General features: G+C 31.3%; 1 protein-coding gene across 2 annotated transcripts in view; it reads right to left on the bottom strand.

Moving 5' to 3' along the window:
* The window catches only part of LOC145323861 (uncharacterized), a 156,025-nt gene that overhangs the window by 10,637 nt on the left and 117,948 nt on the right, over nt 1–27,440 (bottom strand). For both annotated transcript variants that reach the window (XM_080166444.1, XM_080166445.1), the window contains exons 2-4: nt 8,449–8,598; nt 1,891–1,979; nt 1,254–1,311 (exon numbers count right to left, since the gene is read on the bottom strand). In XM_080166444.1, the coding sequence (XP_080022570.1) occupies nt 1,254–1,311; nt 1,891–1,979; nt 8,449–8,598 (297 nt within the window). The remainder of the gene's footprint in view (nt 1–1,253; nt 1,312–1,890; nt 1,980–8,448; nt 8,599–27,440) is intronic.

The raw sequence follows: 27,440 nt of genomic DNA, 5'->3' as shown, positions 1-27,440 counted from the left end.
TAAAGCATGCTTTATTGTTTTTATAGGAGACATATTTTGTTCAGATTTGAATAAACACAATTTAAATCCTTCTAATCTTTATTATACAGGTATTTTAATACCTTGGGATAAGCCAAAACTTTGGAATCTTTATATTGTCATTCAGTGGCAAGAAGTAGCTCGTTTTTAAAAGCGAAGCTTTTCTATAATTAGGGTCGGTCCGTCCGTACGTCCGTCCGTCCGTCCGTAACGGATCGCTTTTTTCGTTGATTTAGACATGTCAGAATTGTCCTATCGATTTCAAATTTTGCATGGTGATTTCTTTAGTAGTTAGGTACAATTTAGAAAGCGTAGCAACTCTATAATCATTACCGAAATGTCCGTACGTCCATTTTAAACATGTTGATTTTTTTACTTTTTTAACAACAAATTTTTATTGATCTAATCATCCGATTGATCTGATTTTTTGTATATTGATTCCTGGGACAACAAAGTATAATGTTATAAGCGAAGCAACTCTATAATCAAGTCCTAAAAATGTAAGTATGTCCATAAACATTATCCTGTATAAAGCAGTTTTTCAACAAATTTACTTAAAATTTTGCATCGACTCTTACACATTTGTATTCTGATTATTCAGTTCTGACACTATGTAAGTGTTAATGTCCGTTTGTCCTACCGTTTTAGTGCTTCGCTTTTATGGATGTTGTCATCCTTGTTTATATGCGAAGCATCTCTACAATTGTGCTTTTCCTTTATTTTCTTATTTTTCTTTTATTCAATGTCTTTTGGATATGATTTTTATATCATAACTATAAACAGATAAAAAGCGTATGATAATTATCGATAACTGTTTTATAATTTGTGTATAAAGGTAAAAAATACTTTTTTTCATAGGAGCTTAAAATGGCAGGACACCGCAGACTTTCAAAATGGAAATCAGATCATTTTATTTTACATAAGCAAAATAAAATATATTTGATTATACATTACTAGTGGCACTTGATTCCCCCCCCCCCCCTATTTTAAATATTAGATTTTAAAGATAAGTACAATTTATTTTAGGGAGGGTAGTTTATAGCTTTCGGGCGAATTGTCTTGGAAGGTTGGTCGTACCCTCCCCCAAAATAGTTATAAACCTTACCAGTACCCAGGATTAGAAGTTAACACATCGGATCAGCGGGTAGCGAGATCCTTCGGTACACAAAAAAAGACATATATACCATGTTACTTTCATGTATAGATAAAATAGCGAAGCTACTAACAAATTGTACCTCAGAATATAAAGTTTGTAGTTGGTCGTACATCCACATCTCTACTCTCAATCTCTTTCTGTAATAAAACAAATATTAGTCAGGAAGGGAGGGGACATTAGGCTGTTTGTTTATTACTCTAGTCTCCAAAGTTTTTATATAACTTTTTCTTATTCGTTGGCTTTGCAACTTTTGGGACATTCATTGAACTTGATTGTATAGTTCATTAAGTAGAGTGTTCAAACGTTTCAACGACGAATTGTAATCTTTAGAGGGGTAATTTTGTGTATCATTATTGAGAATTTACATTAATTTACCGACTATTGCTTTATCCCTTTAGATCCATGAACATTTGAAGTTTATTTTTTATACCTGTCCTTTTTTCTATTTTAAGTCTGTATGTTTGTCTGTTTTCTCCGTCTTTTTAAGTGTCAATATATCTGTCTTTTGTAGTATCATGTCTGTCAACTTAGATAAAAGTTTGTCTATTATATTTGTTTTACTTCCCTGTGTGTCTGTCTTTCTAGAGTTATCTTTAAGTTTGTCAGTCAGTATGTTTTTCTATATATGTCTGTTTTCTATTTGTCTGTCTCTCTAACTGTCCGTCAGTCTGTTTGTCTATTTGTTTGTCTGAAACGCCATCAAACTAATGCTGTACCTGATCAAAGCCATCTGGTGGGCGCCATATTTAGCTGTCAGGAACTTTTCCCGCTTTTTCTCGTTGTCTGGATTTGAGATAAAGTTTACCTGAAAAAAACACACACGTTAGAAAGGAATAAGACAATGGGCAATAAATTAATGTACATTCCCAATGATGAAACACAAAATTACCCTTTCTGTAGCGTAATATTAGTGTAACGTTTTGAACACTCAACTTAATAAACCAACCAATCAAAATTCACTAAAGTTCTCAAAGTTATAAAGCCAACGAATAAGAAAGCGTTATTACGAAATTTTAGTGACTAGTGTAATAAACTGCCCATTTTCCACTCTCTCTCTTTAAAATGCAGGGAGTGACGAGACATTGGTATATAAATTTCAATGATACCCAAAGTTTTGTAACCTTATTAACTTATTCTTTGGCTAAAAACTTTGGGTACTTTTATCAAATTTTGGTCGGTCAAATCCAATCGAGCAGTGTCCAAATTATAACCAATAATTTTTGAACTACAGAAAGGGGAATCATAAAAGATAGTCGCTTTCGATATTATGTCAATTATGACAATCTTTATTTGATGCAATTTGTCGACTACTTTTGGAGATTCTTCACACTAAAGTGTAGAAATAAATTAACTTTTAATCAATGACAAATTTTCTTAGATAATTTCAGCCATTTTGGTCATTGTGAAAATTTCTTAATTGGTGTTCTTACATTATGATTAATTTTGTTATAATAGTTTTGGCATTGAAAAACAAAATATTTATTTCTAATTAAACTTTTGCTCATCTTTATATGCGTATTCAAAACCAATTGATTTATAATTACTTGGATATCACACCAGCTGACAAATAAATGACATGGGATATGTCAACCTAAAATGAGCCCATTTTTTTTTCCTGCTATAATATCCACGTATATTCTACATCCATTTTAAACCCATATAAAGAAATAAAAATTGTTTAAGTAGCTTTCAGATGAAAACACTTTAAATTAATTACAATGATTTCCAAGATAAATTACTGATAAAATAAATCTATTTATTGTTCAGAATTTTCTAAATTATTTTCCTAACTAATTTTATATTTAATCTTTTTTTATTTCTTTTACTTCATTATCGAAAAAACAAACCTATTATATAATGAGGATTTAATAAGTTCTGCAGATTATTTTAATCTTAATTAAATGTATAACTTGAATATGAGAATAACCAGTCACATTAGTTAATCAAATTACTATATGATCCAACTAGCGGCTTCGCCCCTAGATGCCTCTAAGGGACCTTGAGGTGGAAAGGGGGAAGGGGAAGTGGAACCCCCACCACTTAACTTCTTTAGAGCATTTTTTTGGTGTTGCTTTTCTAGGGATGATTTCTCTTGGGAGGGAGGTGATTGCATTGAGAAATTACTTTTTGAAAAAGAACCATATCGGTTCAGCGGTTAGTGAGATCCTTTGGTACACACTGATCCTGATACTTTTTATATAAGGAAATTAGCTTAAGTTGATATGATAAGAGATACAAAGTTTTACAGGTTATAATACATTATGAAATAACAATGGATATAGGATATATGTGGATATATTGACAGGGGGAAATTTGTCGTCTAATTAGCTTGCTATTAATGATCTCATTTATTGGTCAGTTCATTCATCCAGTAGGAGGTGAGGAGATGGGGTAAAGAAGTGGAGAAAATCGCTATTTTATCTAACTGCGAGTATCTCTTTATCAAAATTCATGAAAATCTGGTGCAACATCCAAGTAATCATATATCAATTGAAATAACCTTCCTTGTAATATTAAACTTTTATAAAGAAATTTAACAAATTAGGAATAGTTAAGAAGTTAGGTCAAGTTAACTTTTTTATCAACTTTTTAATAGCGGACCTACTCCATAAATTGTTTTACCTTTCAATTTGTTCGTACGTCCAGAAAATAAGATTAAATAAAGGGCTTTTATGTTTCCAGTTATAATTGTTTTTTTTGTTTGAGATGAAATAAAAATTCTAGATCAGTCCTTCCAATCCAAAGGCACTTCGACTGAGACTCCATTTTTCTTGGGGTCCATATATCAAGGGTAGGGAGAGGTAACCCTCTCCGCCCACAGAATAGTATAAAACTTTAGAGGACCTTTACTAAACTTTCAAAAAAGATTTTATAAACTAGATAATATTGCAAGGCAAAAAAGAGTCGTCCTAAGAATTTCAAACTACTTGTGGATGTTATCATCCTTGTTTTCCTTATTAAAACTTTTTGATATAAATTAAACGAAAAAACTCTTATGTAATAAAATTTTTATAAACTAATGATTTCTCTCTTAGAAGCTAGTAAAAAAGGCTGACTCAGATTATGACGTCAAAAAAAATAACCAATGAGAGGCCAGTATACACTGTAATTGACCAATGGTATTAATTTATAGTGGCCTCTCATTGGTTCATTTTTTTGACGTCATAATCTGAGTCAGTCACTTTTACTAGTTCTCTCCCTTAGTTTCCAGAAACCACAAAACCCCATTTCACATTTTATATAAAATATACATATGTATCAGATTTTTACTCCCTTGTACGCAAAATAAAATGAAACCTGCCCTAAGCTTTAAGTATCTTAAATATTAGAGAGAGATCGGTTTAACCGTTTCGATATCTTACTGGACCCACATACAGACATCCCAGTGTTGTGGATCCGCATTGATTGTATGCGGATCCGGATCCTTGACAATAAAAATAAAATCACCAAAGAAGGTGTATCAACTTTTTTTTTATAGCTAGCCGGTTCTTTTAGTAAGTAGTAGATGTAAAATTTTTCATAGAATTCAGATATGCAATCGGTTTTTTTGTAGACCTCTTATTTTTTAAGTAATTTAAGTTTTTTTTAAAAAACATTAAGTTGATTTTAAGGTCCTAAAATGCAACAAAAAAAAAGAAAGAAAATGGTTATTTTGAACAAAAATAGTAAGATCTTTAATTTGACACCTTACTTTTTCAATTCTGTCAGGTAATTATTGAAAAAATCGATTTTTTTAAACCCACGAGAATAAAAACTTTGAACTTAATTTTATCATTCCCCAGGCATAAGAAATAGGCGTTATATATACTGTTAGAATGAGAAAAGTATTACAAATCCACTCTAAGCAAAATTGAAATAAAAAGTTTACAATATAGTATATAAACTACAATAAAAGGAATTATATGAAAATATCATATTATATTATACAGGCAACGTCTTAATTCTTAAATTGAGTATAAAAATGGGAAGGGGGTAAAGAGGGGGTAAAGATGGGATGGCGAAAGTGTTGCCTGAACCAAAAAATATTAATGGCCATTTTTTTATTTTTTATTTTTTTACTTTTTTTCAATTTTGCTTACAATGGATTCATAATATTTTTCTGATTCTAAAGGTATATATGAACCCATATTTTTTTACCTGTGAAATGATAAAATTAAGTTCAAAGTTTTTATTCTCGTGGGTTTAAAAAAATCAATTTTTTCAATAATTACCTGACAAATTTCAAAAAGTAAGGTGTCAAATTAAAGATCTTACTATTTTTGTACATAATGGCCGTTTTCTTCCTTTTTTTTGTTGCGTTTTAGTACCTTAAAATCAACTTATTTTTTTTTTAAAAACTTAAATTACTTAAAAAATAAGAGGTCTACAAAAAAAACGATTGCATATCTGAATTCTATGAAAAATTTTACATCTACTACTTACTAAAAGAACCGGCTAGCTATAAAAAAAATAGTTGATACACCTTCTTTTTCAAAAAATATTTGTTCCTTAATCTCGAAGTCAAAAATACTTTTAATTTTTAAGTCTGAACCTAAACCTTAAAGACCTAACGAGAATGTCTTTGTAAGTGACTATTTTATATAAATTTAGGTAGATTTTTCTATTTTTTCCGTATTTTTTGAGTCCAAGGATCCGGATCCGGATCCGGATCCACAACTCTGAGACATCCTGGACCTGACTCATTATCATAAGGAATTTAAAGTTTGTTTAAGATTTTTTAATAATATAGTTTTTCTTTGAGTAACATTTAAAAATAAGCCTAGGAAAAGAAACCTAAATATATCTTAATTCAAGTTTGAAAACGAGAACAAATATGTCCATAGATACTTTGTTCAGCAAAAACAAGCTACACAAATTATGCTTGTTTGTTTTTGCATACAGCGACTAACTTGCAATTGATCTAGAGAAATGGACAGACAATAAAGTTCAGAAGAATAATAAAATAGAATGACGTACGGACGGACCAACTCTAATTGTAGCAACAGGCGCTAGTAATAAAGAAACATTTAGTTAATAGCGTAATAAGTAATAGCACAATAAGATAAATTAGAACAGTTTTTTTTACAGTGATAGAGATAAGTCTTTGCAAAAATTATTTTAAAAATAAAACTATGTTAAAGAGTAGCGCAGCAATAAAAAAAGACATCTTAATGTAGGGACGTCTAAGCTTTTCATTTTAAAGTGGTTTAAATTTGAGGGGGTAATCTTATGAATGAAGGGGGAGGGGTAATATCATGGGTTTCAAAGTTTGAGGGGTAAACAAAACTAGAAGTCTATGTCTTAAACAAAACTGGAAGTCTATGTCTTAAAGAAACAAAAGTATTATAAAATTATAATTTGCTAAAATCAAAACCAATTTAGTTCTTTATTGGGTGGTTTTAGAATATTCATTTTTAATCTAATTCTTGGTTATTTTTCTGTTATTTCTCTAATAATTATTGATATTATTGTCGATAGGTAGAACAGGGTAAACTATAATACTACGAACAAATATATCTTATTTAAAAAGTTCCTTTCCTTGACTTTTTCCAGCTCAACGAAATGAATGTTTTATTTTGTTTGCGTTTTCGCCCGGGGGTTGAAATTTGGTGGATTTCAGCTTTGCAATAGGCCTCCCGGTGTGTTCTATATACATGTAGCTATCTACATATTTTGCTTTATTTTAATATAAATTTTTGTATTGATAAATGTCTTGATATAAATGATTCTGTATATAAATATGAGCGATGGAAAAATAGTCAACTTTCCCTACTTGGAAGTTTCGTTTCAGAAAATATATGGTGCAAAATTAGAGAAGTTATGTTTTACAAATAATATTTTTTCTTTATTTATAACAGTAATAGCATGTTGTTGTATTCCAAATGTGGACAACGTTATCTGTAATTTTTATCAACGGCGGATAATAACTATTTACAAGCAGTTTTTTTTAATTCAATGCTTTTATCAATCTTACTTTCTATCTAATAAAAGACAAGTTTGCTATCTAAATGGATAATTATGGATAGCTATCTATCTAAAAACTTAGGCATTATCTATTTAATATCGTATCTAATATGAGCAATATGCCCCCCGCAGTGATACATCTTCAACATTCAAATATAAAGAGACAGTATACTTTAATTTTTAAAGTTTTATTTTGATTTTAAAAAACTGTTATTTTCATAAAATATCAAATATGTTGAAAAATCTACTAAAATCTTTTTTAAAAATCTTCCACTTATCTTGTAACAACTAAAAAGTGTAGAAGAGTTGATTCATAAATATTTTATGAGTTAGTTTTATCTATAACCAATGTTATATAAACTTAAACATGTTTCAAATATCCTTCTAATTACTGAAAGATTTGTTGATTATTGTAAAATTCCTAAATATTTTGACACAAATAATAATTTACATAATGGCATGTAAAACTGTCATTTTATTTATCATAAATCTTGATTAATGGTCAACTGTGATGTGACCAATAGACAGACAAACGTGAGTACAATTTATTTATCATTCAGTTTTAAGTTTACAAACGAAAAAAAAAAAAATTTCCCATAAAAGTTTGTCTAAAAACAAATCACTTTCTTTATCTTTTAATGAATATAAAAATAAAGATAGAGAGTATAAGATGTAATTTGAGTGAAAGCTTTGGATAATGTTTTCTAAGATATGTTCTGTTCAACTATATACATTATGTCCTTGCACCAAGAATATTAATGGCCTATTACACAAACTTTTAATGGTTTTCTACTTGGCAGGCCAAATTGATTGCCTGTTTTCAGCTTTTTATGCCCTTTTCTGCCGCCCTTGGGTGCTCACACAATATTGAAATTTTCACTATCAAATTGTATTTATTGTTTAACTTTCTATATAGTTTTATAACCTTTAATAATGACCGTTAATATCTAAATATTAATTAATTCACTCTGACCTCCTATTATTTGCTTTAAGTTATTGGATGCATATTAGAATTGAGTAGATCATTACTCTTTTAACAGAGAAAATAAGATGTATTGCATGAACACTTCATTGCAAATTGTAAAATAGCAGAGATTGCACTTACTTATGTCAGGCAAAGTTTTATCCAATAAAAAGTATTGAAAAATATTGGCTAATATGTAATAAAGTTTCAAATTCTTTAGGAATAAAATATGAGAAGATACTTCTTAATCAATGCTATAAAAAAACTCATTTTGATTTGAAAAGGTGAAATAAAAATAAGAAAAAGTTTTGGGAAAGGAATATTATTAGCCTTTAACAATTATTAAAAGTAAATCATAAAAACTTACTGATTTGTTGGGTGTGGAGGGGGCAGCTGGTCTGGGGTAGCCTGTCTTGGAGGGTAGAGGAGGGGCAGAGTACCCTTTTGGTGGGGGCACTGGTGCATAGTCACTCTTTGGAGGGGGTATTCCAACCTCCATTTTTAACCCTGTACTTCCCTGAAACAAAAATAAATAAATTAATTACGATAAAACACAATTTAATGTCAACAACTATACATAATGATGGCCAGTTAGTAACATAATTTTCCTTGAAAACTATTTCAGATGTGAAAGAAATAGACATTCAAAGAATGTACTATTTAAAAAAATGTAAACGGTCCCTTTTCAATGAATTTCATAAAAATTCTGTCTTCAAATCAAATTTCTGCATTAATGCTTGTATATGTTGTCATTTGGGTAGGGCGTGTGTTAGTGATGGGGAAAAGAGCAACAAGTAAGGGGGGGGGGGGTAGAAAGGGTTGATAACAAACTAGTGCCAAACTAAACCACGCGGTGGGGGCGTGATTTAAATGTGTAGTATACTCCTTTTGTTAAACTTAATTTAGGGTTTCTTATATAATTGCAACGTAGTTATAAGACTTTGGGTAGCAATAAAATGAGACGTTGGGTACACCTCTAACTGAAACGATTTTTGATTAGTCAACGGATCTAAATTTGTCTCAGACAGGATATAATTAAAAGCCTAAATCGGACAAGGAATAGCCGAAAACGATATTTTTATACTTAAAATTTAAAATATAGAGCTAAATGAGTGATTGCGTCTTTCTCTTTTTATCGACAGACGCACTTGGATATATTATTTTCATAATGAATGATATGTATTTCCGATTTTAACGTCAGCTCATGTTTAAATTTGGTGAGCTATATTATTGAGGAGCGTTGTTAAGATTGTATGGAAGAATTTTGTAATGAAATCGAAAGTGGGGAAGGAGGATAAGGGATGGGGTAAACGAGTTATCAAAAAACCCAAATTTCTTGCCAGTGGAACAATTTCCACCGTAGAAAGAAGGATATAGAAAAGAGGGAAGAGAGAGAAAGAAGGATATGGAGAAAGAGAAAGTGAGAGAGATGCGGGCTAGTGTTTAAGCATATTACATTATGGGTACTGCTACTCTATAACTAAGATATGTTCATACGTCTGTCCATAACAACAAGGTCTTTAAAATCAATCTTTACAATCTAGAGTTTATGTAGGTTCTAAGTTATATGACAAATATTTTTTTACGACTTAAAACATCATATAGTTGCTACAGTACTCATGCACAATTCAGTCTTTGTTTTCATTTCAAGTGGTGTAGGCAATTACATAATTTAACATGCATCTCATGAAAACACAGATAGATAGATAAACAATCAAATAAATAGCAGAAAAGATGGATGGATACATAGATAGATAGATAAACAATCAAATATGTAGATAGATTGATAGATGGATAGAAAGATGGGTAGATAGAAAAATCGATTTTGATAAACAATCGAACAAACGGTTAATGGATTTGTTTCATCACATGGGTTTACTTTCATATTCTGCAAAAACGCATTATCATATAAGATGTATATTGTATTAGATACATATCTGACTAGCAGCCACGCCCCTAGAGGCCCCTTAACATGTTTTCTTATGTATTTCTTTTCTAGGGACGATTTCTCTTGGAAGAGTTGTGGTACCCAGCCCCAATATAGTTAAAACCTTCTCAGGACCTATAAATTGTAAAGGAGAACATTATCGTTTTACCGGTTAGCGAGCCACACATAGATCCTGTTACTTTATTAAAATGGTGGATTTTTGCGAATGTGATAGCTGACCAATATGAAGTGTATTTATATTGTAATTATATAATTATCAATGCATCTCATAAATTGAATAATAATATTTTCAAGCATGAAATAATAAATTTTATTATGATTGTGGCTATGGGGTTGGTAGGGCAACACCTCCCCCCCCCCCCCCCTCCTCCGCCTCTATTATTTATGAACACTATTTACAAAGGACAGCAAAAAAAAAATCAAAATCTCAATATATTTGCCTGATATTTACACAAACTTTTAAACCAAAATAGAACTACCATTAGGAACCTAAAAGAAACAATAAACTCTTTGCTGATATGTCTAAAGTCGTATATTGATATGATAACAGCACAAAATCTTCGCAGTATATATAAAATGTTTGAAAAGGTACATTTCCATATTGATATGCATAGAGAAATACAATATAAAGCCTATGAATAAAATCAAGAATACAAAATAGAAAAAAACACACTAGCTCTTTACTAATAAGTTAAACTTCGTATAAACGAAGAATTGGAACACATTAGTATAATAATGCAACCCTCAAATATCTGTAGATTTAAAAATAAATTATACAAAAACTTTACTTGATTCAAATTCACTTACAGTCTTATTGAATTTCTTTCCTAAATAAAAATGGAATTATTCTACATCCCTTTCTTTCTCCATAATATTTACAATCTACTAAATCTAAAATATTGGATTTGAGGGGAATATTATTCCATTGTCCTATCCTTTGGTTCCTGGCTAACCTTGAAGTGAAATTCAAGTTTTGAATCTGATTTCACAAATATTTTAAACAGCAGCTCTAGGGTGGTCCAATAAAATAACATGTTTTTTTATGCATGCCCCCAACCTCAAACAGATAACCAACCTTTTGAGCAAGAAACCCAATTTGCAAGGTAATGATTACATAGAGCCTTTTAACATGTCATGGTATTTTTCAAAATTAATTATTAATATTAAAGGCAGCAGAAATTTGTTATAATAAGTGGTTCCAACAACAAGAAACATTTGTTTTGTTGTTTTCTAAAAAATCTTATGTGGGTATTTTCTGGAATGTTAAAACTATTAAGATTAGGTAGGCCTTTATAAATGGATTAAATATTTCTTAAAAACCAATACTAAACATTTTTAAAGCAGGATGATTTTGTCCATTGTTGGTGCAAACAATAAATTTAACAATTTGTTTTCTTAAACTAAGAAAACTATAAACCATAAAAATTACATATCCCTTTATATAAAGTAAAGTTTTTTTCTTTACCTTTCCGTAAAGATCTCATTGAACCTATTAGTACTGAGTTCTCATTTTATGGAACCTTTAAAATACTCTTTATGGGGTTTTAGTCTATTCTAAATCTAGATTTGAATTTGTGGATGGATTTAAGTAATTTAAATACAAATTATCTAGTTGCTAAGGCAAAGCCATAAGTAAAAAAAAGTTTCGATAAATCTGTAAACAATAGGTATGTCTAAAATACTTTCATTTTAGACTTAAATCATTCAAATAAAATCTGTTTCCTACTAAAAGAATTTTAAAAGGCCTACATTGTTTCTTTTGTTTATTGGAATTTAATTCCCTAAATATAAAAAAAAAAATGTTTTATAACTTTAAAGAACAGTAATTGGGCACATACAAACAATAAACTATCAATAAAAATTAAGCTTAGTTTTACCTTTACTTTATAAATTTCAAGTAATGAATTTTAATAATCACAAAACAGTAGTAAAATATCACTTTGTAAAGATTTTACTTTATTAGTTTCAATGGATATTTTTTTGATATTGCACTAGTATTTCAACCTAGAGTTATATAATCTTTTAATGTAACATAAATAATCTTAATAACTTGAAATGGGACTTCTATAATCGCATCACTGGGTCGCGGTGACGAAATATTTTGAAGACTAAACGTTAGAATGGCACGTTCGGACGGTTTCCCTAGTAATAGGTTGTTCGTTTAAAACTGTTGTGTTTTTATAGTAGCGAAGCTACTATAAAAAAACACAAAAAGAAATAAATAAAAAAAGGATTTGTTTTAAACAGTCGACATACAAAATAATAAATATACCAATTTGAAGTCAATGTGTTCTATGGCTACTGATTTACTAGTAAAATTTATATCGAAATATATAAATTATGAAAAAAAAGTTGTCATAACTGAGTGACATATAATCGTTATTATGACTACAATTTTAAAAAAATATTAATATTTAAGTAAATGTTCCAAATACTAGAAATCTAGAAGATTGACTGGAATATATGACACATAGAAACACAAACACACCCACACACAAACACACACATATAAGCAGCTACATACGATAAAGATAGCCCTGGGGTCAGATGGCTAAACTTCATGGCTACATGACAGATCAATGGTTGGTTGATACAATATAGACGATAAATTCAATTTTATCTTAACTAACAAGATAAAATTATTAAAATTAAAATAATTCTTTAATCCATTTGAAACATTATTCTTTGAAAATCGAGCCTGAGAGAAAAAAAGAAAGAGAGAATGAGAGGGAGAGAAAGAGAGAGAAAAGTAGAAAGGAAATATATTTTAAAAAGTAGGGTAGGCAAATATATAGAAAAACAAGTAGAGAAACAAGGATAATAACTTAGCCATACCTACAGACGGAAGGACAAAAATGGTTATAGAGTTGTTTCTCTACTAAAAATAGGAGTAGAGAGAGAGAAAAACAAAATAAAATTTACAAAATGTTGATCAATCCCACAGCAATATTAAATGGTTGACTGAAGTCACTTTCTTTCTACTAACCGGGGACATACACAAATATTAACTGTTTTTTTTATCAATTAGAATTATGTGATATTTGTATCAAATATGTGTAACGCGCATTCTTTAAACTTTGAAGCGAGGCTTTTCTGATATTTAGTAATTCAGTACGACTATGTTTATCCGTAAGCATAAGATAAATGTGAGTTAAAAGTTTATTGTTATCCAAGTGTGTATAAATTAACAAGCGGCTACGCCCCTAGAGGCCTCTAGTGGCACTTTCAATGTTTGTTTTTTTTACTTGAGAAATAATTTCTTTGTTGCGTTCAAGTCCCCACGCAATTTTTTTTCTCTCGATTTTTTGGGGAATATCTCTTGGGAGGGTGGTGGTACCCTCCCCAACAATAGTTATAAACCTTCCCAGAACCTATAAGAAGCTACCCTATTAAGGAGAATCCGATTGGTTAAATGGTTAGAGAGATCCTTCGGTACAAACACACAGACAAACAGACATCCTGTTACTTTATTTTAAGGATAAGCTTTTCTCACATAAAAAGTGATTGCATTTAAATGCATTGGGGGGGGGGGGGGAATAACTTGTTTAATATAATAAAATTGATTCAAAAGATTAAAATAACTGGATACTTATCCCTGTTACTGCTACCCTACATACCAAAGGACTAATGGATAAAATTATCTAAATTCCAGGATGTTAAAATCCATAAGAGATAAACTTAAAACAATATATTAAGTCAATGAAATGTTTTTTGTTTAGATTAGATTAATTAAAATTAAGAAGAGCCCCTCATGGATGGTACAACGTAGGAGTTGGGTAACGACGGATTGAAGCCCCAACCTCGCATCGGATAGAACTAGGTTTTCTTTTCCATTAATCATGGAAATTGTATAACGTTCTAGGCTTCTAGGGTAGACAGGGTTTACGTTTTAATTCTTCAAAACAAATTTAATAAAACAAGAAGGTCCTAGAGAGGTTTATTAGTATTAACTGTCTTTAAGGCCTTAATTTTACAATAGAGTATGATTAAAACCGATTAAAGTAGCTGAATACATCTTCTCCAAAAGAAAGTTGATATTGAAAGGATGTTCATGCAATATAACCCACGAACGACTGTATCTAAATATGTAAACGCATCCGCTGGTTGTTGAGGAAATAATTGATTAGATTCTCGGTCTACTTACTTCAAAATGGTTAGGACAAAAGTCGTCCAATCAAAGGGTTTGTTATCGTAAATATGTTGGTCCCTCTAACCGTCAACTGGTTATGATATAAAAAATTAATTAAATTTTGAACACAGTAATAGTGTCTGACTGATTATGACGTAACAAAAAAAAAATAGCCAATGAGAGGCCACTATAAATTTTACAATTGGTCAATAACAACCTCTCATTGGCTAATTTTTTTTTGTTACGTCATAATCAGTCAGACACTATTACTGTGATCTTAAATTTTGCTATTCTAAAAATATATCTTTGGCTTTTTGTAGAAACATAATTAAGAACTTTTCCAATATTTTATTCTTGTTTTGTCGCATTGACAGACTGACAGACACACGAACAGAAAGACTGACAGACAGACAAACTGACTGAATTATAGACAAACAAACGAACCATTAAACAGACAGACTGACGAAAAACAAGTAAATTTAAGTTTGAAAGTAAAATTAAAATTCATTCTATAAAGTTTTAAAGTTTAAATGCAGTAAAAAATGTTCTAATATTTGTATTAATTTAAAAATTGATAGGCGTCGAATTCAATAATAGATTTTTCTGGCCATAAAAATGCTTGCATTTGATTGTATTTTGAAGATATTTTTCTCCCAAACATTTTGGGTTGTATGAAGTACTTTTCTCATGTGATTCTTAAGTGACGTAAAATATGCCTAAAAAAACATTTCAACATATCTTTTTACACCTTGGATTGGAAATGTTATTCAGTGATTTAAATCACTTTACATTTTAGTGAAATTAACTTTTTAGTAAAAAAATACAGTAAGACAAAAAGCCAGGCTCGGCAGCTGCTCATAAGCTGCCATCAAACCACCATGAATGTGCTTAAAGAAATATTAATCAAACATTCAGGTTATGTTTTTAAGTTCATTGTTTCATCTAATGCCCACCAAAATTAACTAAAAGATTATAAATTTGTCCTGTAATTATAAACTTTTACTGTATATATTTACTTGTTGATTCGACCCTAGCCTCAAAGGAGGACTTGGAGGTAGAAAAATTGCTTCAATCTATCCCAAGATATTTATTAAGCTTAACTGAAAATTCGGAGTAAAAACTCCTTGATAAATTCCATCTGAAAACAAAGTAACAAATTATGAGAATTCTGTGAAAATTATTACATAACAAAATTGAAGAAAACAATATTTCTTGCGTGATTTTTCAGACAGAATTCATTAATATTTGGATAGGTAAATTGAATTTAAATGCAGTAATTATACAAAAGTTGGAGTTTATTAGTGTATAACAATCCTGGCGGGCAGAGGACGCCAGCAAACCTGGCAGCGTTATCCAGATATAAATCCACAATTATGATAAAATTAATCTGCCTTTACCCTATCCATACATTCCTGTAAAAATAAAGAAAGCGGCAGTCAGGGCAAATTTCTTGATAAAAATCTTCTGGCCAATTTCTATGGACCCAATCAAACTTTACACAATTTAATCAACATTTTTTCTCTCAAAAGATAAGTGAATTGATTTTTGCACATGTATAGCATTATAAATTATAAATTCCATTTTTGTAAATTTGTCCTTTTGTAAATAGTAATAAGACAAATAAATACTAAAGTCAAATTTATATTTTTTACGATGGTTAGTCTCGTTAGCTCAAAAACGTTAGGTATTTATATCAACTTTTGATTGGTTGTTTAAAATTAGCAGTGTCAAAACTTTTCCAATTAATCTATTTCAATCTATAGAAGGGGTAATTTTATTTATCATTATTGAGGGTGTCCATTAATCTATTGTTCATTATCTTGTACCTTTAAGACAAAATTTTCAAACATTTACCCTGCATAATATGTGCTAGGGCTAGCCAGTGTAGAAATTATTAAAATTTTCGTGTTGGTATTCAATTTTCATGCTTTTATCATTCCATTGTTTTAACAATTTCACAGTCAATAAAAGTCCAGGAATACAGGGAATTGTTAATCTGAATTAAATCAGGCAGCCTTATGTGTTCATTTAAAAAAAAGACATTATAGTAAATGAAATTGCAGCCGCTGGCTCAATTTGTGAAAAACTATATTCATTAAAGTAATGGCTATATACTTTTTGACAGCCTTCAGCAACAACAGCTAAAAATAGCAGCTAATTGCAGTCGTCATTAAGTTAACAATCAGCTGACAATTGCTAAATTTATGTCGATAATGATATTTCCCACTACATCTATGACAGAGCAAATAGCTTAGCCGGTAAACAGTACCCAGTTAGGACTGGTGCACAAAGGTCGTCAAAAAAGGTAATGTAATTTGGTGACTATAGAATAAACAATAATATAACTGATCATTTTAATGTTATATTATCCAATTTAAATCAACTAAATTATTTTTTTATTTAAAACAAATGATACGTTAATCCCTGGAATCTCCTCCAAAAGCTCTCAATGTTAAACCATGAAAAAAATCGAGACAATTCTTGTTTAGTGCTTCTAAGTACATTTACAAACAAGGATGACGACATCCAATAATAGTAAAGCAAATTTTCCTAAATAGAGTATTGATCTGATTATCTTATTTAGTAGCTGAATAAATCAAACTTTCAGTCTCAAAATCTCATATCTTATAACCTTTAAATGTAGTTAAATAAAAGCTTAAAAAGTTATAGATTGTAGCCGTATATCTTTAATAGAGGCCAAGAAATACAATCTATACTTTAGGGTTTATATGATTAAAATTTGTTTTAGCAATTTTATTCATTTTTAAAGAAATATCTGTAACTTTTTCATTTTTAAACTTGAGTCTAAATTTTAGGCTATTTTTCTGTTTTTCCTTAAACCTTCGAATGATGAGCCTCTAGATGCTAGGGGCTCAGCTACAAGAATATACAAAAGTAGCTAATGTGTTGAAATGTTAACATTTGAACTTTCTAAAAGTAAAAAAGGTTTGTATATTTAAAAAGGCTTTTTATCTTATATTTGACTAGAGGTATCATTTTATACAAAAAAATAAACATTGCTTTCAAAAATAACATTAGATAGGGATAGGGTTTTTATGAAAAATATCTAACTTTACTCTCATATAAGACGAGTGTGCATGAGGTGATTTGGAATGTGCTCGAAGCGCGTTGAAAAATACAATTCAGTCTTTTTGAATCTTGTTTATGTAAAACCACTTATTTTAAAAGAAAAACACCCAAAATACCCTAAACCAGTTAGTGATAATTTAGGTTAGATAATCTACATATCAATAAGTTCCTCAAGATTGGAGGTTTTTTTTCCCAACAATATTCATCCCGTTCCCTGATTTTTGTAAAATAAACCCTCTGCCCAAACATTAATTTCAGAGTATATAAAAAGAATACAGGGAAAGATTAAAGGAAGATTATTAATATTTTAGGCTAAAGAAGACATATTTAGGAGAAATATTTCTTTATTTTTCATTACCTTTTCTGACGAACACAGTAACAGTGTCTGACTGATTATGACGTAACAAAAAAAATAGCCAATGAGAGGCCGTTATTGACCAATGGTAAAATTTATAGTGGCCTCTCATTGGCTATTTTTTTTGTTACGTCATAATCAGTCAGACACTATTACTGTGTTCTTTTCTGACATTTACAACTTTTTAAACCTGTCATGACTGAGTAACCCTCCCCTACTGATTACTCCCCCTTCAACATTAAAATTAATTTTCTTTTGTAGATTTATATTACAGTCCCTAGAGGCTTTGTATTAAGCCAACAATTAAAATTTCTACCACTTCCTATCTTCTAGTTCATCTTGGTGTTTCAGTTATGAAAAAGCTTACCTATAAAATATTATTTTTTTGTAAGGATATTTTGTCTATTTTAGCATATGTGCCTTAAAATCCCACATATGCTGAAATTCATCAAATTAAGGTAAGGCACTGTTGCATGCAATTTGATTGAAATCATCCTTCCAAATAATACAGCAAAAATAGAAAAGCATAAGTTTAAGATTTTCCTTTCTAGACACACATGTAGGATTATGTGTGTGATATGACAGAGAACAATATTACAAAAAAAGGTTGACCAAATTTAACGGGCTAAATTATATAAAATTTCCTTGGCTATCTTAGGAGTTAGGGTCAGGGACGTCCAAGCTTTTTTTGTGGAGGTTTTAAAGGTTTAGAGGGGGGTAATCTGTTGTAAAATCTTTCTTAACGGGGGTAAGATGAGTGGTTTTAAAGTTTAATGGGGAAGAGGGGAAGTCTCTTTACCCCCACTCTTGGACGTTTATGATTAGGGTTTTACATATTCCTTTACATCTATGTATGCTAATGAAACCATTACTACTTGGAAATTTGTAATAAGAAGCTATGTAGTACAACATTGGGTTTTCTACAAGATTATTTCAATATCAGTTTAAAGAATTGCATAGCCTCTTGTACTTCCATGCATTCGTTGCGTCATCAGAATAACACTTGCCCAAATACACACACAACAAAAAGGCCAAACCTATGTCAGACATGATCTACTTTTTATTTCCCCTATTCTTATCCAAATATCTGTTTAGGAAAGGTGTAGAAATAAAAATTATATATTATTTTAGATGTGCAATTACTTTAATCAAATAACAGTTATTTATCGCAACGTATTATAGACAGCTTTCCACGGAAAGTAAAATTAAAGGTTTTAAGAGGAATTCCAGTTTTGTTTGCCCTGAGAAGACCCTGGCTATAATAATAAATAGAACACAATCTTTTTAAATATTTAAGCATTGGTGTTTTCAAAAAACTTATTTTTGACTATCGATCCCCCTTCCATACTTACATCATACCCCTGTGCGGGTTTACATTAGTATATTTAAAAAGGTATAATTCATAGCTAAATTTGTTTATATAATTATTATATCAAGTACTGAACTCTTGGATCATGGATAGAAAACGAAGTAGTGGGTTTCGTCGTTTTTTGACAGTAGCTTTTCACCTGCTTCTAGCCCCTGCGGGGCATACTTTAACATGTTCCTAACATAACCTAACTTAAAATAAACTATCGAAATATACTTTACAATAAGATGAAACCCGCTACTTCGTTTTCTTTCAAAGATCCAAACTTTTCTCAATTAATTTGCCGTCTTGTGCAAACACTTCCACATTTGTAATTTGTCTGGTTTAGGTAAAAAGGGGTTGAGTGAGCGTCTGTGCAGACAGAGGAATAGTTATTTCTCGCATCGTATTTAAACGGCTTTCCGCGGATATAGAAAAAAACTGGTTTTAATCTTATTATTGTACATTTTTATATTCGTAGAAAGCAGGATATAATACGATGATAGACATTGTTTTTTCGTATGGATGAGAACCGGTTCCTATCCACCGGATTCGAATGATTACAAGAAAAGTGTTTATTATGTTTTTAGATACAGATAAAGGTACATGGACGAAAAATTTAACTTTTCTTTGTGACATTTTCACGATATTAGAGTAAAACACTAGACGGGGGAAGGATTAAATAACTGTAACTCCCCATCGCATCCAACTTATGCAACCCTTCTGTTGTGTCATAGAAAATCAACCAATGGTGTCGCTTAAATTAACACAGCAAAGTAGCAGAAAATAATTTAGAAGCAGACAAAATATCTTTGAAAAAAAGGTGAAGTTTTCTGTATATACATCTATACTATAGATCTTTTTTCAAGATACATAAAACTACTGTACAATTACACAGTAATATTGTGAATAAAAGACTGTCCTTTCAACAATTTGTGTAGTTAATTTATGTATGTCGTCAGAAGGCATTACGTCATTGTATAAATAAAATTAAAATTGCATTAAAATTTCAATTATTATTGCATTTTTAGCAACTATTTTCTTCATACATAAAAAAAATACTATTATTAGTTAACACATAATATAAAAATTGCAGAGCCAAAACCACAAACAAAATTCAAGATTGGAATAAGCATAATAAAAATTAAATTGTAAAACAGGACAGGCAAAGTTGATTAACTTAACAAAAAAAGACATATTGTAAATGTTCCACTTTAGATTTAGGGAAAAACTATCAATCAAAAATCACAATCATTTTTTATTTGAATTCTAATACCTATCTAAAAATATTTTTTATTTGTTATTTTCTTATAATCATGATTCAAATTTTTTAATATCTATTCCAGCATGGCTTCAAAACCGATTAAATACCGCTGGATTATCACTGGTCCACAGCCATACTAAAAAATCATGTATAGCATCGTATTATAGATTTTCCATAAATATTAAAATAAATAGAATTAATAACAGTGTCGTTATCCCGGGCCTTCAGCCTCTCGGGGATAGCAAAACTGCTTTTAATCTGATAATTTTTATTTTAATATACAATACGATAAACAATTATTTTTTTTTATTTGAATACTAATACCTATCCGAAAATACCGTTTGTTATTTTTGAATAAGCCTGGTTTAAGGTTTTTTAATATTTATTATTACACTATATTGAATTTTAAAATTCATTTAGAGGTCAGAGTTTGGTTTACATCAGGAATTTATGAATAGGAGAATGCAAAAAATTCAGAGAGAGTGTGTATTACACTAGTCCCCAAATTTGTTAAGCTAAAGATTTCATATTCGTTAGCATAACAACTTTACGACTTTAAATAAATTTTGATTGGTTAGTTAATCAAGTTCAGTGTCCAAAAGTTTCGACCAATAATAATAATCTACAGAAGGGATAATTTTGTGTATTAACTTTATCGTACAGAGTCTTATCCCTTTAGATCCCTGAATAAATTTATCTTTCTATAATTTCTAATCTATAGAATTTTGCATTTGTTGGCTAAGATAAAGTTTAAAGCAAAATATAACTATACACTCATCAAAAAGCTAGGTATTTAAAAATGTATGTTTAAAAATGGAGGGTCAAGGGAGAAAATAGCCTTAAACTATCCCAAGACTCAAGGTTTAACTCAATACTTCATATAAATGTGATGTATAGTCCCTTTCTTCCTGATTTTAAGAGCAATACATGTATTTTATAGTTTAGCACTTTAGTTCTGGTATCCACGGTTTCGGAGCAAGTCATTGCTCTGCAACAGGATACGAACATAAAGTGAACAGTGTTTATTTGTCTTAATATTAATGTTATTATTGTATATTAACCTTGTATTGAATTAATACACTTTATAAGAATATTTAGCTGTTTGTTCTTGCTATTACTATACGTCATTTTGGCGCAGTAGTGTAGTACGAATCTACGGCTCAGATTTTCTTTTAATTGTATTATTTCTTTGCTTTAGTTTTGTTCAGGAATTTTTGGGCGCCATGAAGGTGGACATTGATTATTACAAGAAGTTGTCCCCGGCGGAGAAGGAGGAGTATATGCTCCAATTGTTGGCCTCGCTGCAGGGTGATATTCATTCCAATGGGGATAAGCTGGATAATCTTACTGGAAGGATGGCGCCGCTGGAGGCTAAAGTTCAGGAATTGACGGATAATGTTGATACTAATGTTGCTGCGGTTACTGGACTGGCTACTCGGATGGACGATTTGGAAGATCGTCTTAATAAGGTGGTGAAGCCTAGTGTTGATAATGATATCAAGACTGAGGATGTGACCGTTGAGAATGAGTTTATGACTGGCCAGCAGCGAATTCTTGAAAAGATTGCCCAGCAGAATAGTTTGAATGACCAGCAGAATGGTTCAAATACCCAGCAGAATGGGTCGAATAACCAGCAGAATACCCAGCAGAATGGGTCGAATAACCAGCAGAATGGTTTAAATAACTCTATGCCGTGGCAGAGAACGGCTGGTGGATCTGGAGGATTTGGAGGATCAGAAGAGAAGCCTAAATTGTTTGCTGGTGGTTCTCGACCTATTTTTGGTGGTATGCAGGGAAATGAAGATAAGATCATAAAACTTTGGGAATTGTCTAGAGTTGATGCTGTGGATAATATCTATAATGGAGTTCTCATGTGGTGGCCAGCCCTTTCTGAGGTTGATGCGGTGGATTTTAATACGCTCAATTTTTTTGAAGCCGGCCTGAGTGATTCGCAGGTTAGTTGGTGTAAATCTCTTGTTTATGTACCAGATAGATCTCTGTATGTTTCGCAGGGGGAGGAGAATGTGCATAGGTACAATGAAACGTGTGCTAAACTTGATGATCAGTTCAGAAAAAATGCGCCTGAATTTGCAGTTGACGATGATGTGATTTTCTTTGATGATTATTTGGAGAGATTTTGGATGACTACTAGACGTTATCATATGACTAATCATCAAGTGTGTAAGGAAATTTTGTTTGATAAATGTGTGGGTGTAAGAACCGCTTGTGGTTATACACTAAAACCTGCTGATATGGAGAATAGACAATTAACATTAAAGGGGTATTTGTGTAAGATGCGGGAGACATTTTTACCGCCCGACATGAAAAATGTGTGTAAAGATGCGTATTTGAGTGTTAAGCAACATGAGAATGATAAGATTGATGCATTTTTTGATAAGATACTATCTTTCTGGAAACGTGCGTATCCGAAACCAACTGATGATATGTTTATGGATTTCTATTCTCAAGTGTGTAATGTGGTTTTGTCTCCACTTTTGGCTAATCAGATGGAACGTGACGGACAAGTGCGAATGATAACGAAGTTTCGGACAGAGTTAATAGTTAAAGCACAATTGATTGTTAAAGGGTTACAATTTAATCAAATTTCAGGGTCAATGGCTAGAGGATGTACAACAAACCAGATGGCTTTGGCTAAGACGATGGTTGGTGGCGTTGGTTCCAAGTCAAATCCTGTAACTATTGATCAGGTTAGTGATGAAGATAATTTGTCATTTGAAATAAATCAATGTGAAATTGATTTAGCTGATGAATTTGGTGGACCAGCTGAACTTATTCCTTTAATTGGCGCAATTCAAGGTGGATTTATTTGTTATTATTGCAACAAAAAGGGTCACATGATGAGGGATTGTTTTGATATTAGAGATAAAAAGTTGCCTAATCCTAAAGGAAAATACTTTTTGCGGTGGGGAAACAAGCCTTTTGTTCCTTATAAGACGGGGCAAAAGAGTTTTAAAAAGAATGAAAATAGTATGGATAAAAAGAAATTGGTTGGTGAAATTGAAGGAGAGGTGAAAGAAGGGGAAGACACGAAGGAAGTGGCACATGTCGATGGTTTAGGGGCAAGCGATTATGAAGACGATCTTGTAGCGGAAGTCGAGGCATGGAATAATGCTATTATAGATGACATTTTATGGTTTTAATGTTTTGAATGTATTATAATCATAAAACCTTATTTCATTTTCTACTTGTTACGCGGCATTGTTTTGATTTATGCGCATTGTAAATAAACAACAACAAAACAAAATTAATGGTAAAGAGTGAACGAAGCAACTCTAATTTTGTGATAATTTATTTTGATGATTTATTTTGAACTATGAAAAAATAACATATTGTTTATAAGCCTATATGAAATTATGAGATTATGTTATAATGGAAATCAGTAATTAATTTATTTTGATTATGTTTTGTTGAAATTAGGAAAATTTATTTTTGTTTCAGACTGTTGTGGAGTCTAACAGAGATAAGAATAATAAAAAAGTGAAAATGAAAAACGAATTAGGAATACAATTTTGTAAAATTGCTATTGAAAAATATTAAATTGAATTTTAAATTGAATTAAATTTGATAAAAATATGAAATTAGATATTTGAAAAGTATTAAATTTTGATGAAATGTGGAAAATTGTTTTTAAAGATGAGTCAGTTATTGTGATTTAAAGTATTCGATTTTAAAACAATTATATTGCGATTTAGTGATGTTGATTCAGCAAAATTTTTAATGAAGTTTAGAATTTCATGAAGCAAAATTGTTATAATGCATTAGATATAATCGTGGAGAAGTCTCTTTCTATGAAGGAAGGGAGGGGCTGTCTCTCGGAGCTGGTATGCGCAAATATGGTGGAGCTGTCTCTTTTGTTGGAAGAGAAAGGGGGAGTGAACATATTTGCAACGAATATTGCACTACCTCTCAGAGTTGGTATGCGCAGATATGGGGGAGCTGTCTCTTTTGTTTGAGAGAGAGGGGGAGTGACCATATTTGCAAAGAAATTTGCACTGTCTCTCGGAGCTGGTATGCGCAATATGGGGCGGTGTATAGAGGTAGCTGAAATGATTATCGAGCGTGGAGCGCGCCATGCGCAGAAAGTTGGGCTGCGCAGAGAAGCAAAGCTGCGCAAGAAAGTGCTCTCAGGTATTGAGATATATAGTTAGTTGAATTTCGACTTTTAAACCTTTTATACATCTTAGTTTAATCTGACAATAATAGTTTTGTTAGGTAATATTTTATTGAATTTCAAAAAATTGAACTTATGGTATTTGGAAAGATTAATGTGCTTGATGATTGATAATGTTTGATCATGTCATATTTCTTAATACAACTTCTTTTATTGTGTTACAAGTTATTGGTTCAGTGAAACATTTATTTATGGCATCTAAAATCATTGTATTTATTTTAGATTGGCTGAGAAAGGTGTTTTTTTTTGGTGATTGGGAGATACTGTCATCATTATTTATTTGATGGTGAGTTGTTATGATTTGATGTTGTTACCATTTGATTACCATTATATATATTGCTGTTCGAAAAACAGTCTTGTAATTTTGTTATATATATTAATATCAATATTAATTCTTATGTACAGTGATTTTCCATCAATTGGCATCTAAAATTTTGTAATATTTTAGATTGTGGATTAACAGTTTGTGGAGTTTCTGTTGGCCGGAGAATTTCTGTTGTTGATTGTGGATTAGGAGATATTTTTGGACGTTTCTGTTGGTGGATGAAATATTGTCGGTGAGTGAATTGTTTTATTCAGTTTTTTTTTTGTTATTTGTTGTAGACAGATAGATAGTTATTTGATAGACCATTGGATAGTTACAACCTCATAACTGTTGGTGTGAGTTAGATAGCTGTTTTATAAGTTTCATGAAGATTCTGAGATGGCGGCTGGAGCGGCTGAAGTCTATGTTCCAACAAAGATTGGTGGCATGGAAATCCTGACTTTAATTGATAGCGGCAATGCAAGAGGCTGCCTGATATCTCAAGTGCTGGCTAGAAAGCTTGATTGTGTGATCGAAGAAACGGATTCGAAAGCCACAGGCGTGCAGGGTTCCAACATCAAGATTGATGGTGTTGTTCGGAATGTTGAATTTCAGATTGGAGGTCACAGTTTTCAAGAAGATTGTTTTGTTATTTCCGGCATGACTGTACCTATGAACCTAGGCAGTTATTGGCTGAACAAAAATAACGTGAAGACGATATTTGCCAAAGACGGCAACAGGATTGAGATGCATGGAATCAGTGTGAATTTAGTAGCTAAACGGAAAATTGTAGTGAAGAATTTGGTTCATACAGTTTTGGAGAAAATGGAGAAAGCAAGAACTAAGAAACCTGAGGTGAATGTAGCTGAGTTACAAGACCAAAAATGGATTTGTTCATTGAAAAATCGAATAGAAATTCCTGCATTAAGTACAGTGGTGGTAGAAGTTTCAACTAAAGGAAATATGCCTGAAGGACAGTTATGTTATATAGCTCCTAGACAAGGTTACTGTAGCCGAAACAACTTGTTGATAAACGAAGGAATTACTGAAGTGGGAAAGAACGGTAAAATTATGACTAAAATCACGAATTTTGAAACTGTTATGAAATCTGTTCCTGCTGGTACTTTGGTTGGAAATTTGTTTGTGGCGGAGAAGATAGCAATGCTGCAAGAGAACAGGGTTAAAGAAGATGTGTCAACAACATTAAAGAAGATTCGTTTTATTAAAGATAAATTGAAGTTGGATAAAGTTCCGTTTTTAAAGGATAATGTTTCTTTGAAAGGAAGGATAGTTGGGTTGTTTTTAAAGAACTTCAAGGCATTATCGATTGATCCTACGGATATTGGATCTTGTACTTTGGAGGAGTATGATATTCAGTTGGTTCCTGGAGCTCAGCCTTTCAAGAATAGGATGATTAGACTCAATCCTCATCATGCAGAAAAACTAAAAGAACAGATTGATTTATGGTTGGAGACAGATGTGATAGAAGAATGTAATTCACCGTTTAATTCTGGAATTTTTGCTGTTAAGAAGAAAGTTGGAAATACTAACGAGGTGAAAGTCCGTTTTGTCCTGGACTACCGCTCATTAAATGAGATAACTGAGAAGATCTGTTACCCTTTGCCTAACATTGGTGAGCTGTTTGACAAACTTGGAGGAAAGAAGATTTTTACGTCTATTGACCTAACTTCAGCATACAATTCAATGCATTTGAAGGAATCTGTCAGGAAATATACAGCATTTTGTTCTAATGGACGGCAATATTGCTTCAAGAGGCTTCCGTTTGGATTGACCAATGCTCCAAGTGCATTTGTAAAGTTGATGGATAGAGTAATGGATTTGAGTCCTGAATTGAGGGCATTTTGCCTAGTTTACCTGGACGATGTTCTTGTATATAGTATGAATGTGGAGGAACATCTGGAACATTTGAATATTCTACTACGAACATTCTGTGAAGCAGGCCTCAAGATTAATCTTGGAAAATGTACATTGTTTGCAGAGGAAGTGAAATTTCTGGGTCATATTATAAATGAAGAAGGCATATTTATGGACAAAGCATATATTGAAAAGATTAAGAATTGGCCAGTACCTGAAACAGGTAAAGATATTCAAAGATTTACTGGTTTCATAAATTATTATGGTTCATATTTCAAGAATTTTTCTGATATTACAGCACCATTGAACAAATTTAGAAACAGTAGTAAAATAGAATGGGATGAAAAAAGTATGGAAGCTTTTACAAAGACTAGAGAATTGTTCTGTGATGAAATAAGTAAATCGTTCCCGGATTGGAGAATGGAGGCTGAACCATTTGTGTTGGATACAGATTGGTCATCTACAGCTATGTCAGCGGTGTTAAGTCAAAAACAAAATGGACAAGAGAAGATGATATCGTGTTGGTCACGTGTTTGTTCAACTCATGAAGCCAATTATGCAGCACATAAAGGAGAATTATGTGCATTAGTAAATGCTGTTGAAAGATTTGAATGTTATTTGAGACACAAGAAGTTTATCGTGAGAACTGATTCAGCTGCACTGAAACATCTATCTACTTGGAGGCAGAACGGATATTTTGTTGGTCTCACCATAAGGTGGATAAATTTTTTATCCACCTTCAGTTATGAGGTTGTACATAGGCAGGGCAAGATGCATACTAATGTTGATATATTGTCACGTACTACATTAAAGGATAGTAAAGATAGGATATCTAAATTATCGACAGACGAACA

Source organism: Acartia tonsa, chromosome 7 (assembly GCF_053477335.1).
Source record: "Acartia tonsa isolate MP-2025a chromosome 7, ASM5347733v1, whole genome shotgun sequence".
In the NCBI taxonomy this organism is placed as follows: Eukaryota; Metazoa; Arthropoda; class Copepoda; order Calanoida; family Acartiidae; genus Acartia; species Acartia tonsa.
This window is presented reverse-complemented; position numbering and strand designations above follow the sequence as displayed.